The sequence below is a fragment of the Hemitrygon akajei genome, chromosome 8 (genome assembly GCF_048418815.1).
Source record: "Hemitrygon akajei chromosome 8, sHemAka1.3, whole genome shotgun sequence".
Taxonomy (NCBI): domain Eukaryota; kingdom Metazoa; phylum Chordata; class Chondrichthyes; order Myliobatiformes; family Dasyatidae; genus Hemitrygon; species Hemitrygon akajei.
The window spans coordinates 6,393,119-6,408,976 of NC_133131.1; the positions used below are offsets into that span (position 1 = coordinate 6,393,119).

Consider the following 15,858-nt stretch of genomic DNA (forward strand, 5'->3'; position numbering starts at 1 on the left):
GAAGGCAACAAACTGCAGAGGCAAATATAAATAAATTGCAATAAATAATGTGAAAATGAGATAATAAGATAAAGAGTCCTTAAAAGTGAGATAATTGATTGTGGGAACACTTCAATGATGGGACAAGTGAGTGTAGTTATCCCTTTTTATTCAAAGGCCTGATGGTTGAGGGATAGTAACTATTGTTGAACCTGATAGTACGAGTCCTGAGGATCTTGCACCTTTTACCTGACAGCAGCAGTGAGAAGACAGCATGACCTGGGTGGAGGGGATCTCTAATGATGGAATCTACTTTCCTACGACAGCACTTCAAGTGGACGTGTTCAATGGCTGGGAGAGCTTTACCCATGATGTACTGGGCCAAATCCACTGCCTTTTGTAGGATTTTCTGTTTAAGGGCATTGGTGTTTCGATACCAGGCTGTGATGCAGCCAGTCAATAAACTCTCCACTACACATCTACAGAAGTTTGTCAAAGTTTTAGATGTCATGTCAAATCTCCGCAGACTCTTAAGTAAGTAGAAGCACTGTCGTGCTTCCTTTGAAATTGTACTTACATGATGGGTCCAGGACAGATCCACTGAAATACTGAAGTTGCTAACCCTCTCCACCTCTGATCCTCCAATGAGGACTGGCTCATGGACCCCTGGCTTCCCTCTCCTGAAGTGTCTAATCAGTTCCTTGGTCTTGCTGACATTGAGTGAGAGGTTGTTTTTATGACACCTCTCAACCAAGTTTTCAATCTCCCCCGTATGCTGATCCATCACCACCTCTGATTCGGCCCACAACAGTGGCTTATCAGCAAACTTGAATGTGCTATTGGAGGTTTGCTTTGCCACACAGTCATAGAGCAGGGAGCTGGGCACACAGCCCTGTGGTGCAGCTGTGCTGGTGAAGATCGTGGAGGAGATGTTGATCTCACCCCTCACTGGATGTTAAAGAAACGAGGAAGGACCATGCAGAAGTCCCACTATCATTTTCCAATCCATTTTTAATAAAGGAGTGGTGTTAATGTATTAGAGGACAGCCAACTCTGTACCTCCTTTTCAAAATGGAATGGAATTACAGGAAGGTAATTTATTTGGTATGCACAATAACAACTCATGTTCTCAGTAATTTTAAAAATTATTTACACAATTTGTTTTCCTTTGCACATTAGTTGCTTGTCAGTCTTTGTGTATAGTTTATCATAAATTCTATAGTGTTTCTTTATTTTCCTATATATGCCCCAAGAAAATTAACCTCAAGGTAGCACATGGAACATACATGTACTTTGATAATAAATTTGACTTTATGAATGGACCAGGCCTGATGTCTGTGACTCCAGGCCAGAGACTGGATGGTGGAGGACTGATTTCTGCGAGTCCTGAGGCTGAGGGTTGATGTCTGAGACTCTGGACCAGAAAGTGGAAGTTGGAGGCCTGATGTCTGCATGTTTGAAAGTCCAGGGCCAAGAACTGAGGGCCAGAGATGGCCTGTCCTGGGGTTGGAGGCCTGTCTGTGTGTAAGGGGTGTATAGCTGGGAAAGGGGCTTACTTTTGCTGTTGTTGTCTGTTGTGCTGCTGCTCATGTTGATCTCTGTTCTGTGTTGAACATGGTGGGGGTGGTGTGTGTGTGTGTGTGTGTGTGTGTGTGTGTGTGTGTGTGTGTGTGTGTGTGTGTGTGTGTGTGTGTGTGTGTGTGTGTGTGTGTGTGTGTGTGTGTGTGAGTGTGTGAGTGTGTGAGTGTGTGTGTGTGTGTGTGTGTGTGTGTGTGTGTGTGTGTGTGTGTGTGTGTGTGGACGCTTATGGACCCCCTGCCAGCACACCTCGGGTGCGTTGGTTATTTATGCAACAACACATTCCCTTGTATGTTTTAATGTACATGTGATAAAGAACCCTGAATCTGAAAATGTTGGGATGGAATTATGATGTGTAAGAACAGTTCTGAAGAAAGGTCATTGACCTAATGACTGCAAACTGACCTGTTGGATATCTACCATTTTATATTGCTGTGTTATATTTGCAGTGTCGAGAGCAGGGGTTTCCAAGCTGGGATCCATGGACCCCTCAGTTAATGCTAGGGGTACATGGCATAGAAAAGGTTGGGAACCCTCTGCTCTAGAGCTTTTAGTAAAATTGTTTTTCAATAAAGCTGGGTAGCATCATGGTGCCCAACAGCTTCCTTCTGTGTATCTATGACGATTATGGGTTAAACAATGGAACCATTGGGGACAATAAAGCTTCTTCATCAGCATTAGGAATTAACAGGTAGAATGGAGGGGTGAGAAACTGAGATAATCAACCCTCCCCCCCCCTCCATCTGGTAATCGATGCAATGCTTTGCACTCTGAAGCATCGTGTTTGATGAAAGATTATTGGCCCAAGACATTGACTCTGCTTCTTCCTCCTTAGGTGCTGTCTGACCTGCTGAAAGTCTTCAGGATTTTCTGGTTTTAGCATTGATAGTTATTTTGTGTACAGGACCTAACCCGGACCCCGGCAACACGGTAGCCCAGCATTTAGCATAATGCTTTACAACACTAGCAGTAAGATTAGCATTCAACTCCCACTAGTGTCTGTAAGGAGCTTGTACATTCTCTGCATAACTGCATGGGTTTCCTCCCATGTTCCAAAAATGTATGGGTTATGGGCATGTACATTGTGGGCATACTATGTTGGCGCTGGAAATATGGTGACCACGCTCCCCCACCACATCTTCAACACATAGTATCTCACTGTACGTTTCAATGTACATGTGTTAAATAAGACTAATCTTTAATTTTTAAAAAATCTTTAAAACACCAAACTGATGGCAAAATAGAAGCTTGAGTGGAGAAGATTAAGGGTGAGTTGGAAGTATTCAGAATGCTGACAGGCTTTATAAGAGTGTTTGGGGAAATATGTTCCAATAGCAGATGAAACAGGCTGAAGGTTGTTGTCAAAAGTACAACAAAGTGATGTACAGCACAATTTATTAGTTATACAGCACTCATTGATGTTTTCTACATTGTAAATACACGCCGGTATATATGTATTTGTGCACATTTTGTTTCACGTCTGTACTTTAACCTTTACTTTTATATAATTCTTTGTATTTTATAATTGTTGAACATTGTCGTTTGTTGTATGTTGCACTCTGACCAACACACTACAGCAAATTCTTAATACATGCATATCTACTAAGTGGCGAATAAAATTGATCCTTGAGACAACACACACAAAATGCTGGATGAACTCAGCAGGCCAGGCAGCAACTATGGAAAAGAGTACAGTCGACATTTCAGGCCTCATCTTGTTTTCTCCAGTCCTGCCGAAGGGTCTCGGCCCGAAACGCTGGCTGTACTCTTTTCCTTAGATGCTGCCTGTCCTGCCAAATTCCTCCAGCATTTTGTGTGTGCTGCTCGGATTTCCAGCATCTGCAGATTTTCTCTTGTTTGTGCTTGATCCTTGAGATGTAGTTACTGTTGCAATGCAGGAAACCTGCCAGCTGATTTCTGCACAGCAAGATACCACACTCAGCAACGTGATATCGATTAGATAATTTGCTTTATTTTGTTGAAACTTGCTAGATTTCTGTGGATAACTAACGTGCTTCCCTTCAAAGTCATTCCAAGCAATCTTTTACATGTTTCTGAGAGGACAGAAAGAGGCTCAATTTAATGGGAAAGACAGTGCAACAGTTTGTCAAAGTACGTATACTGTAAGTCACCATGAGATTCATTTTTCTTGCAGGCATTTACAGGAAAACAAAGAAATACAATAGAATTTATGAAAAATTATACATAAACAAAGACTGACTAAAAGCCAATGTGCAAAGGGAGACAAATTGTGGAAATCAAAAAAAAAATACTGAGGACATGAATTTTAGAGTCCTTGAGAGTCTGTAGGTTGTGGAATCAATTCATTGTTAAGGTGAGTGAAGTTACCCATGCTGGTTCATGAGCCTGACGGTTGTAGGGCAATAACTGTTCCTGAACCTGGCCCTAAGGCTCTTGCACCTCCTGCCCAGTGGTAGTAACAAGAAGAACACATGGCCTGGATGGTGGGGGTCATTGATGATGGATGCAGTTTCTTGTGGCAGCACTCCTTACAAATGTACTCAGTGGTGGGGAGGGCCGTAGAAGGTGTCACCTTCTTTATGCTCAAGTCTCAGAAGTGGAAATGAACACAGAACCTTTTGACTCAAAATTCAAGGTGACTGCTGAGCCTGATTGCTGAGGTGGGTGGGTGGTCCTTTGATCGGTGGGCAAATAGGGAGTTTTTTTTGTAACAATTTTTCTGAAAGGTTAATAGAAGTAGATTTCAAAAGGGAGCTGGATAAATCATTCTGCAGGGAAAGGGACCAGCACAAGAACAAGGGGCAATATAGCCCCCTTTCGTCTGAATTAGAATCATGTTTATTATCACTGACATTTGTCATGCAGTTAATTGTTTAGCAACAGTAGTATAGTGTAATACATAAAAATACTATGTTACAATAAGAAATGTATAAAAATAAATAAGCAGTGCAAAAAGACAGCAGAAGTGAGGTAGTGTTCATAGGGTCATGGTCCATTCATAAATTCGATGGTAGAAGGGAAGAAACTGTTCTAAAACATTTGCCTTCAGGCTTTTGTACCTTTTCTCTGATGGTGAAGGTCCTCCTTTTGAAGATGTTTGGGATGGTGGGAACCAACTGTTTTATATGATTGTGTAAATATAAACTTGACATCAAATCTATGCCCTGTATCTCAGAACAAAAATATATTAGTTAAATACCTGGAATTAGTTAATTTAAATTTCTTATTCCTGACATGTCATCTATATGTGATTTATTGTGGTACTTCCTCCTTCCATTTAGTATTGAACTCTCCAACAGTTTACTTCCCAGTCCAGGATGAAGGTATTGCGAAGACAGGACCAGGGTTAGAAGCATACTGGAATGAGAAGTGTGAGTTTGCGTGCAGCAATTGGGAATGTTGTGAAGTGGACTGAAATGGATTTCTAATTAGTGAGCTGGCTGTAAAAACCATGAGAAAGAGCAAAGTTGTTATTTTTTATTCCCAACTGAGCAAAACTGGAAACTGCCTATTTAAAAGAAAAGATTAGAATCACTGCATTTCATTAGGGAATATAATTAATTCAGTGCAAGTTGGCAACTAATGAAACTGCTCCGGGATATATTGGTACCTAAATTCATTCTTGAAATTTTGTTAAATAGATGACTTTATTATTTTTCCTCTGTTCAGATTTTCTAAAGGGTTTAACTCTTTGACTAGGTTCCTAGTAAAAGGATGTGTCTTGCAGTTCATTGCCTGTGGCTGGTGATCTATATCCTTTCCTGTGTTGGAAATGGGAATAGCAGTGGGAGTGAGCCCAGCTCTCTCATTGTCTCTGGTATTGTCGGCCACCTGATCATGATTTTACAACAGATGTTTTATTAAAGCATCTGTTGTAAAATTATCATCTATTTTACAAAATTTCAAGAATGAATTTAGTTGCCAATATATCCTGGAGCATTTTCATTCGTTGCCAGCTTAAATCTTTAGGCAGGGTTTGAACACACAAGTCAGAGAGTAGAGTACTCCTTGTGAGTCAAAGATCAGCATCTGAAACAGATTGTGCATCTCTGCCAACTCCAGCCTTTGTGATTTTGAAATCACTTCCAGGCACCAACACTTGTGTCCACTTCAGTTAGATGATGTGGAACAAGTAATTTATCTTGCCGAATACAGGTACTTATAAAGTGCTTGTGGAATCACCTAAGGTATCAGATTTGATGGTCAAGTAACCTCCTTCTGATTAATGACAATTCTGTGATCTTGAAATATAACAGAGTGGCCATTGAGTGTATGTTTGTGATTTCTGCTGCTGTGGCCCTTCCAATTCAAGTTCAGATTCAGTTTATTGTCATTTAGAAACCACAAATGCAATGCAGTTAAAAAATGAGACAACTTTCCCCCAGGATGATATCACAAAAGCATATGACAAAACAGACTACACCAGAAAATCCACATAACGTTTGGCAATCCCCAATCCAGAGTCCGAAGAGGCTGCTGCATATTAATATCGCACTACCGTCTAGCGCGTTCCCCGGAAAGGAGCTCCAAACCCACCAGACAAAAACAAGACCAAAAACTAAAGCTACAAGACCTGCACAAAACCACATAATTACAATATATAGTTACAATATATAGTTACAACAGTGCAAACAATAACATAATTGATAAAAAAACAGACTATGGGCACAGTAAAAATAGTCCAAGATGTTAAAGGACTGTAAGTTCAAAAGAAATCACCACAGTTTCCACAAGTCCCCAGGGTCCCGACAGACTCGCCATCCCACACTGGCGGCAGAAGGGAATACCCCCGCTATAGACTTCCAAGGCGCCGCCCGACTCAGCCTCGCAGACGCAGCACACAATGTTTTGATGTGTTGTACATTCAGAGATGCTCTTCTGCACACCACTGTTGTAACATGTGGTTATTTGAGTTACTGTCACCTTCCTGTCAGCTCAAACCAGTGTGACCATTCTCTTTTGATCTCTCTCATTTATAAGGCATTTTTGCCCATGGAACTGCCACTCACAAGATGTTTTTGTACCATTCTCTGCAAACTCTAGAGACTGCTGTGCACGAAAATTCTAGGTGTTTCAGCAGTTTCCAAGATACTCAATCCACCCTATCTGGCACCAATGATCAAAGTCACTTAGATTACATTTCTTCCCCATTCTGATGTTTAGTTTGACCAACAAATGATCCTCTTGCTCATGTTTACATGCTTTTATGTATTGAGTTGCTGCCTCGTGATTGGCAGATTAGATATTTATATTAATGAGCGTGTGTACAGATTTACCTAATAAAGTGGCCACTGTGTGTCTAGTTCTGTGGGTGAAAACACCTCATAAATGAACCATTGTGGCAGCAGAGTAGTGTAGTTGTTAGTGCATTGCTATTACAGTGCTAGTAATTACTGATTGGGGTTCAATTCCCACTGCTGTCTGTAAGAAGTTTGTGCAATCTCCTCATTACCACATGGTTCTCCTCCAGTTGCTCCAGTTTACTCCCACATTTCAAAGATGTACAGGTTAGCGTTAGTGAGCTGTGGGCATGCTACGTTTGTGTCGGAAGTGTGGGGACACATAGCGGGCTGCTTCCAGCACAATTCTCTCTGATTTGATTTGATTCAAATGACGCATTTCATTGATGTTTCAATATGCATGAGATAAATAACGATAATCTTTATCTTTAGATCCATGAATTAAAGCAAAAGTGTTATGTCAACTCTTCGAAGTTCATTTTCCAGCACTACATACTGGTGTACAATTTGTGTATAAAAATTCTGGCTTGAACTAAATTTTGACACCGCTTTATTCAAAGTTGCAATAATATAAAATCAACATTGCTATGGATGCCCAGTTCTTAAAAACAAAGTTCAAAGTAAATTTATGATCAAAATATGCATATTACCATATACTACCTTGAGATTTATTTTCTTTCAGGTATTTATAGGAAAATAAAGAAATACAATAGAACTTATGAAAAGCTATATGTAAAGGCTGACAAACAGCCAATGTGCAAAAGACAAATGGTGAAGTTAATTTAAAAAAGTAAACAAATAACACTGAAAACATGAATAGTAGGGTCCTTGAAAGTGAGTCTGTAGTTTGTCAAGTCAGTTGAATGTTAAGGTGAGTGAAATTATCCACACCATTTCAGGAGCCTCATGGTTGTAATTAGTAAACAAGTGGATGTCATACATTGTTTAACTATTCAACATCCTGTTGATAGAAACATAGAAAACCTACAGCACAATACAAGCCTTTAGGCCCACAAAGTTGTGCCGAACACGTCCTTACCTTAGAAATTACCTAGGGTTACCCATAGCCCTCTATTTTTCTGAGTTCCATGTACCTGCCCAGGAGTATCTTAAAAGACCCTATCATATCCGCCTCCACCACCATCGCCGGCAGCCCATTCCATGCACTCACCATTCTCTGCGTAAAAAAACTTAACCCTGACATCTCCTCTTGACAGAGTAATCCCAAAGGTGGATTTTCTGCATAATGTGTTCTGATTTAAAATCATTGAATTATGTTGGACCATCAGCCCTTCACATTTTTGATGGAGTTTGCCAATTAATCCCACTCCTCGTGCCTGTTCTCCAAAACCTGTATCTTTCTCCTTCCAAAGTGAATCAGTGTGGCTCAGAGAGTTCATGCTCATGGAAGAAAGACTGAAAGGGACATTAGCAAAAAAACAAACAAGGATTCATGGCCTAGTCATGCATGTAACTGGTAAAGCTCACCTGAGAGTGTAACCTGAGTGTCTATTTGATCATAGCAACCAAACCTTGTGTACATACCGTCCCACAGTGAGTATATCTGTGCTATTTCATTAGGAGATGTTGCAAGAAAAGACTGCGACAGAAAGTGAAGAGAGCTATCCAGCAGCTCAAGTGGATGGACACCGGGAGCATAACCTGCAGTCCCCAGGGCACGGAGCACCAGGGGCCAGCAGCATGTCTCCAGGCAGTCCACAGGGACAGGACCCTGATCAGGTAAGAAAGCGTCATCTGTCCCTTTGCATGGAATAACACAGGCTTGTTAGACTGAATCCACCTCGTTCCTCCCAGTGACTATTCTGTTCCTATTTCTTTGTCCTTCCGTGTACGTTGCTGAACTTTACACATTGAACTGCATTGTTATACTTCAATCTGAACTTCAAATCTTCACCCAATCCCTTGCCAAGAGCCCTCATTTCATCTTGGGACCTCCAGAGTGATATACATGAAATGTTGGAGGAACTCAGCAGGTCAACGGAGGGTAGCACGTTGCTTTACAGTATCAGGTTCAATTCCCACCACTGCCTGTAAGGAGTTTGTACATTCTCCCCTGGGCCACGTGGGTTTACTCAAGGTGCTCTGGTTTCCTCCGACAGTCCAAAGACGTACCGGTTGGTAGGTTAATTGGTCATTGTAAACTGTCCTATGATTGGGCTGGTATTAAACTGGGGGATTGCTGGGTGGCATGGCTCAAGGAACCAGAAGGGCCTATTCCACACTGTATCTCAGTAAAAAAATTAACAGTCGACGTTTTGGGCTGTGACACTTCATCAGAACTGGAAACGAAGGGGAGAAAGCAAGAATAAAAATGTAGGGGAAAGAGGAAGGAGTACAAGATGGCAGGTGATGGGTGAAGCCTGCTGAGGGTAAGGGAGGAGGGTGGGAGAGGGAAGATGAAGTAAGAAGCTGGCAGATGATAGGTGGAAAAGGCAAAGGCCTGAAGTATAAGGGATCTGACAGAAAGGAGAGTGAACCAATGGAGAAAGAGAAGGAGGACGGGCACCAGAAGGAGGTAATGGGCAGGTAAGGAGATGAGGAAGGGTAAGAGGGGGCTCAGAATGGAGGATGGAAAAATAGAGAAGGGGAAAAGGGGGAGAAATTACCAGAAGTTAGAGATATCAATGTTCTTGCCATCAAGTTGGAGGCCACCCAGATGGAATATGAGATGTTGCTCCTCCAACCTGGGAGTGGCGTCATCGTGGGAGTAGAGGGGGGCCATGGACCAACGTGTCAGAATGGGAATAAGAAGTAGAATTAAAATGGGTGGCCAACACCTTTATTTTGAGTTCCTCCAGAATTATGTGTGTGTTGCTCTGGATTTCCTGCATCTGCAGAATCACTTGTGTTTATGATCGCTGAATCTCACGTGCTTATCCTCAATGTCTAGGAAACTCTTGCCTTTGTAACCTCCGGCCCAGACATTACAAGAGCCCTTTGTGCTGGCCTTCCATTTCACACCCTCTATAAACTCAGCTACAGCAAAATACTGCAGATGCTGCAAATCTGGGCTCTTTAATAAAATAAAAACAGAAAATGCTGGAGATCCTCAGCTGGTAAGGCAGCATCTGTGGGAAGGGAAACGGAGTTAATATTTTGCTTTGAAGACCCTTCACAAGAACTGGGGAAGTGGGAAAAGAAGTTAATTTTAATTTGCAGAGGTTGTGGGTGGTGGGTTTGGTAGGATGGATGTTTCTGTAGGGGACAAAAAGGGCAATGTTACAAAAGACATGGAGGATTTCAACATGCAGGTAGCTTCGGAAAATTATGTTGGTGCTGGATATCGAGAGGGGAAATTTCTAGAATGCCTATGAGATGGCTTTTTAGAGCAGCTTGTGCTTGAGCCCACAAGAGGTTTCAGATATTCTGGATGGGGTGTTGTGCAATAAAGCAGAATTGATTAGAGACCAGAAGCTAAAAGAACCCTTAGAGGCAAGTGATCATAATATGATCAAAATCACCCTGAAATTTGAGAAGTAGAAGCTAAAGTCAGGTGTATCAGTACTATAGTGGAGTACAGGGAATTGCAGAGGGAGGTCCATGAGAGAGGAGTTGGCCAAAATTGATTGGAAAGGAACACTGACAGGGATGACAGCAGAGTATCAATGGCTGGAATTTCTGGAAGCAATTCAGAAGGCACAGGATATATACATTTCAAAGAAGTAGTATTCTAAAGGCAAGATGACATGAACGTAGCTAATAAAAGAAATCAAAGCCAACATAAAAGCCAAAGAGAGGGCGTATATAGAGCAAAACTTACTGCAAAGTTAGAGGATTGGGAAGCTTTTAAAATCAAACAGAAGGCAACTAAAAAGTCATTAAGAAGTTAAAGGTAGAATACAAAAGTAAGCTAGCCAATAATATTAAAGAAGATACCAAAAGTTTCTTCAATACACAAAGTGTAAAGGAGAGGCAAGAGTGGATATCAAACCACTTGAAAACAATGCTGGAGAGGTAGTAACAGAGGACAATGAAATGGTGGATGAACTAAATCAGAATTTTGCATCAATCTTCACTGTGGAAGACTCTAGCAGAAGGGTGGAAGTTCCAGGAGTCAGGGGTCACAAAGTATGTGAAGTTACCATTACTAGAGAGAAGGTTCTTGGGAAACTGAAAGGTCTGAAGGTAGTTAAGTCACCTGGACCAGATGGTGTACAGCTCAGGGTTCTGAAAGAGGTAGCTGAAGAAATTGTGGAATCTAATCTAATCTAATGAGTAATGATCGTTCAAGAATCACTAGATTCTGGAATGGTTCTGGAGGACTGGAAAATTGCAAATGTCAGTCTATTCTTCAAGAAAGAAGAAAGGAAATTTTCAGCCAGTTAGTCTGACCTCAGTGGTTGGGAACATGTTGAAGTCAATTGTTAACTTTCAGGGTTCTTAGAGGCACATGATAATATAAGCCTTTAGTCAGCATGGTTTCCTCAAGGGAAAATCCTGCTTGACAAATCTGTTGGAATTTTGAAGAAATAACTAGCAGGATAGACAAAGGAGAATCAGTTGATGTTGTGTACTTGGATTTTCAGAAGATTTTTGATGAAGTTCCACACGAGGCTGCTTAATAAGCTACAAGCCCATGGTATTACAGGAAAGATTCTAGCATGGATAAAGCAATGGCTGATTGGCAAGAGGCAAAGAGTGAGAATAAAGGTTTTACTGGTTAGCTGCCAGTTACTAGTGGTGCAAAAGACAAATTGTGCAAGAACACAGAAATCCACAAATAATAGTAATAAGCAAATAAATAAATAAAGCTGGAAACACAATTTGTAGATTCTTTGAAAGTGAGGTTACATCAGGAACCCTGCCCTCACTCTGTCACAGACAATGGATACAGAAGGATGTAAAATTTGAGGAAACTGTAATTCTTCTAGTTTTGTAGAACTGGAGGTCCATGGAATGATACATTTGAAATCAAGTCTGAGAACTGGAGATCTGAACCATTCCCAGAGTAATGATTATGTACTGAGAACTTCAGATCCAATTCATTCCCAGACCATTGATCGTGTACTGAGAACTTCAGAACCAATCCATTCCCAGACCATTGATCATGTACTGAGAACTTCAGATCCAATCCATTCCCAGACCATTGATCATGTACTGAGAACTTCAGATCCCATCCATTCCCAGACCATTGATCGTGTACTGAGAACTTCAGATCCAATTCATTCCCAGACCATTGATCATGTACTGAGAACTTCAGATCCAATTCATTCCCAGACCATTGATGGTGTACTGAGAACTTCAGATCCAATCCATTCCCAGACCAATGATCATGTATTTAAATCAAAGGGTTCTGGAGACTCCAGGTCTCCAAACTAGAACATTAACTTTCCCCTCTCTACAGATGTGGACTGACCTACTAAGTGTTTCCAGGATTTTCTGCTTTCAAAATCTTTACTCTCCACTCCAGAGTTCTCCACTTACAGCTGGGCTGGCAACTTCTACCACTTTGGGATCTTTCTTGCATCTACCATTCTTCAAAATCTACCTTTTCAGGCACCGCTTCCCATTGGTGGCTGTACTGTCAGTTATCTCATCCTCCACACACATTCACTCCGAACCCATCATTGGTAATTTTTTGTTTATAACCTAATAAAGCATGCTTAATATCTACTTCTTCAGCAATAATTCCCCTTCTATACGTGTTTGTGTCCAATCCCAAACTGGCAAGTATCTTGTGGTGTCTGATGATAATAATAATAATACATGTTGCAAATTTTGAGACTGTACAAGATGTTCTTTCAGGTTCAATATTATTGGTTTCCTCCATAAACTGGTCTTGTGGTATGTTATAATCAGGGTCGAGGAGACCAGGTGATGTGATCCATATTTTCACCAGATTATCACTGTACCAGTAACACACTTTGTACTGCAGCATCTCCAATAGATTGTTCAACCATAGAAACTGGTGATTGCCTCTAGATTCAGGGATAATGCACAGCTGTCTTTTTTCAACGGGCTCCTTTGTCTCCCAGTAAACATAGGTGTCCATATCTGGCTTGGGGGATTCAGAGTCCAAAAACCCAGATTTAGCCAGCCTTCCAGTTACTGTGCCTTCAGCAGTGAGTCTCAGAAGTCCCAGACGCTGTCATCCATTCCAGTGCAATGTGGGCCAACTCTTACCAGGCCTGCCCACAGCCCGACAGGGAATAGGAGTAACCCATGTTCAGCTCGTGGGAAAGAAGGATAAAAACAGAGGGAAAAAAAACATGAAGCTAGAAAAAGGAAAATCTGGAACACTTACTTCTCCAAATCAAGGGTGTAAGTTAGATCTGTGGACCAGCAGCTGGAGATTTGCACTTGTGATCTAGAGCTATGAATTCCAATTCTACCACAACAGTGGAGAATTTAAGTTCATCAATAAAATAAAGAAGAGAGTTAATTCTTCTTAAACCCATCACCCCTGCTGGGCACAGTCTGCTGACAACAGTTCGACAGAATCCTCTGTCCTGGGTTGAAGATTAATCGGCCCCTGGCTTCTGCTTTCACCCCATGAATCATGAATTGTTTTACAACATTGAATCAGTGGATTTAATTTAGCTTTTTTTTGACACTGATCAACAGAAAAGACTCTTTCCTGTCAAAGTGAAAACAAATTTCAACAAATTGGTCAATTCCATTGTAATTATTAAACACAAAATAATTGATTGCAAAATTATTCACCCCTTTCAAGTCAGTATTTAGTAGATGCACCTTTGACAGGAATTACAGCCCTCAGTCTCTATCAGCTTTGCTCATTTGGACACTGCAACTTTTCCCCATTCTTTACAAAACTGCTCAAGCTCGGTCAGATTGCACGGGAACCATGAGTGAACAACCCTTTTAAAGTCCAGCCACAAATTCTCATTTGGATTGAGGTCTGGACTCTGGCTTGGCCACTCCAGGACATTAACTTCATTATTGTTTTAAAGCCATTCCTGTGTAGCTTGGATTTTATGCATGGGTTCACCGTCTTGCTGGAAAACAAATCTTCTCCCAAGTCGCAGTTCTCTTGCAGACTGCATCAAGTTCTCCTCCGGGATTTCACTGTATTTTACAGTATTCATTTTACCCTCTACCTTCACAAGCCTTCCAGGGCCTGCTGCAGTGAAGCATCCCCACAGCATGATGCAGCCATTGGTAGGGATGGTGTGTTTATGTTGATGTGCGGTGTTTGGCTTACGCCAAACATAGCATTTAGTCTGATGGCCAAAAAGCTTAATTTTGGTTTCATCAGATCATAGAACCTTCTTCCAGCTGACTTCAGAGTCTCCCTTTTGGCAAACTCTAGCCAAGATTTCATGTGAGATTTTTGCAACAGTGGCTTTCTCTTTGCCGCTCTCCCATAAAACTGCGACTGGTGAAGCACTCGGGCAACAGTTGTATGCGCAGCCTCTCCCATCTCAGCCACTGAAACTTGTAACTCCTTCAAAGTTGTCATAGGTCTCTTGGTGGCCTCCCTCACTAGTCACCTTCTTGCACGGTCACTCAGTTTTTGAGGATTTAGGCAGATTTACAGCTGTACCATATTCTTTCAATTTCTTGACGATTGACGTAACTGTACTCAGAGATATTCAGTGACTTGGAAATTTTCTTGTATCCATCTCCTGACTTGTGTTTTTCAATAACCTTTTCACGGAGTTACTTTTGTCTTCATAGTGTAGTTTTTGCCAGGGTACTGACTCACCAGCAGTTGGACCTTCCAGATACAGGTGTATTTTTACTACAATTGAAACATCTTGAATGCACACAGTAATCTCTATTTAACTAATTATGTGACTTCTAAAACCAACCGGCTGCACTAGTGATGATTTGGGGTGTTATATTAAAGGGGCTGAATACTTATGCAATCAATTATTTTGTGTTTTATATGTGTGATTAATTTAGATCACTTTGTAGAGATCTGTTTTCACTTTGACACGAGAGTCTTTTTCTGTTGATCAGTATCAAAAAAAAAAGCCCAATTAACTCCAATGTGATTCAATGTTGTAAAACAATAAAACATGAAAACTTTCGGGGGAGGAAGGAGGGAATTCTTTTTATAAGCACTGTATGAGCAGACTTTTTCCAATGAGGTTGGGTGAGACTGGAGCTAGACATCATAGGTAAAACATAAAATATTTAAGAGGAACTTTAGGGGGAGATTCTTTATTCAGAGGGTGGTGAGAGTGTAGAATGAGCTGCCAGAGGAAGTGCTGGATGCGGGTTCAATTTCAACATTTCAGAGAAGTTTGGATTAGGTATTTGGATAGGAAGGGTATATAGTCCAGGTGCGAGTCAATGAGACTAGGAAAATTAACAGTTCAGCATGGACTAGATGAGCCAAAGTGCCAGATTCTGTGCTGTAGTGCTCTATGATTCAAATGACTCTAGTTTAGAGTGCTCACCAATGCCAGTAATGTCTATAAATGGCCAACAAATATTGAAAACAAACATTATTCAAGGTTTTTGCTGTGTCACCACTCCATTAGTTGGTACATCTCACTCCTGTATGCCCTCTCATCTCCATCTGAGATTCTACCAACAATAGTATATTGTTAGCAAATTTATAGATGGTATTTGAGCTATGCCTAGCCACATAGTCATTGGTACAGAGAGAGTAGAGCAGTGGGCTAAGCACACCCCCCCGAGGTGCACCAGTGTTGACTGTCAGCAAGGAGGAGATATTATCACCAATCCACACAGATTGTGGTCTTCCTGTTAGGAAGTTGAGGATCCATTTGCAGAGGGAGGTACAGCTACTAACCTGTATGTCTTTGGACTGTGGGAGGAAACTGGAGCACCTGACAGAAACCCACGCAGTCACAGGGAGAATGTACAAACTCCTTACAGACAGCGGTGGAACTGAACCTGGATCGCTGGCATTCTAGTAGCATTATGCCAACCATTATGCTACAGTGCCACTGTCCAGGTCTTGGTGATGAATTCTGAGGAAGAACTAAACATGGTGTATACATTAATGAACGAAAAATCACAAGATGTTGTCAAGCACCCTATTGATTGATGACAGAATGTTTCAAAAGTTAGCCATTGGAATTTGAATTAAGTTAAATGCTTACAGTACTAAAGAATTCATTCA

At 41.3% G+C, this 15,858-nt stretch overlaps 1 protein-coding gene and 1 long non-coding RNA gene across 2 annotated transcripts in view; one reads left to right on the top strand and one right to left on the bottom strand.

The window, feature by feature from the left end:
• The window catches only part of LOC140731394 (uncharacterized), a 54,094-nt gene that overhangs the window by 30,030 nt on the left and 8,206 nt on the right, over nt 1-15,858 (bottom strand). The window lies entirely within an intron of this gene.
• tbx4 (T-box transcription factor 4) overlaps nt 8,364-15,858 on the top strand; it is an 89,840-nt gene continuing 82,345 nt past the window's right edge. The window contains exon 1 of the mRNA XM_073052897.1: nt 8,364-8,519. Coding sequence (XP_072908998.1) covers nt 8,364-8,519 — 156 coding nt within the window. The remainder of the gene's footprint in view (nt 8,520-15,858) is intronic.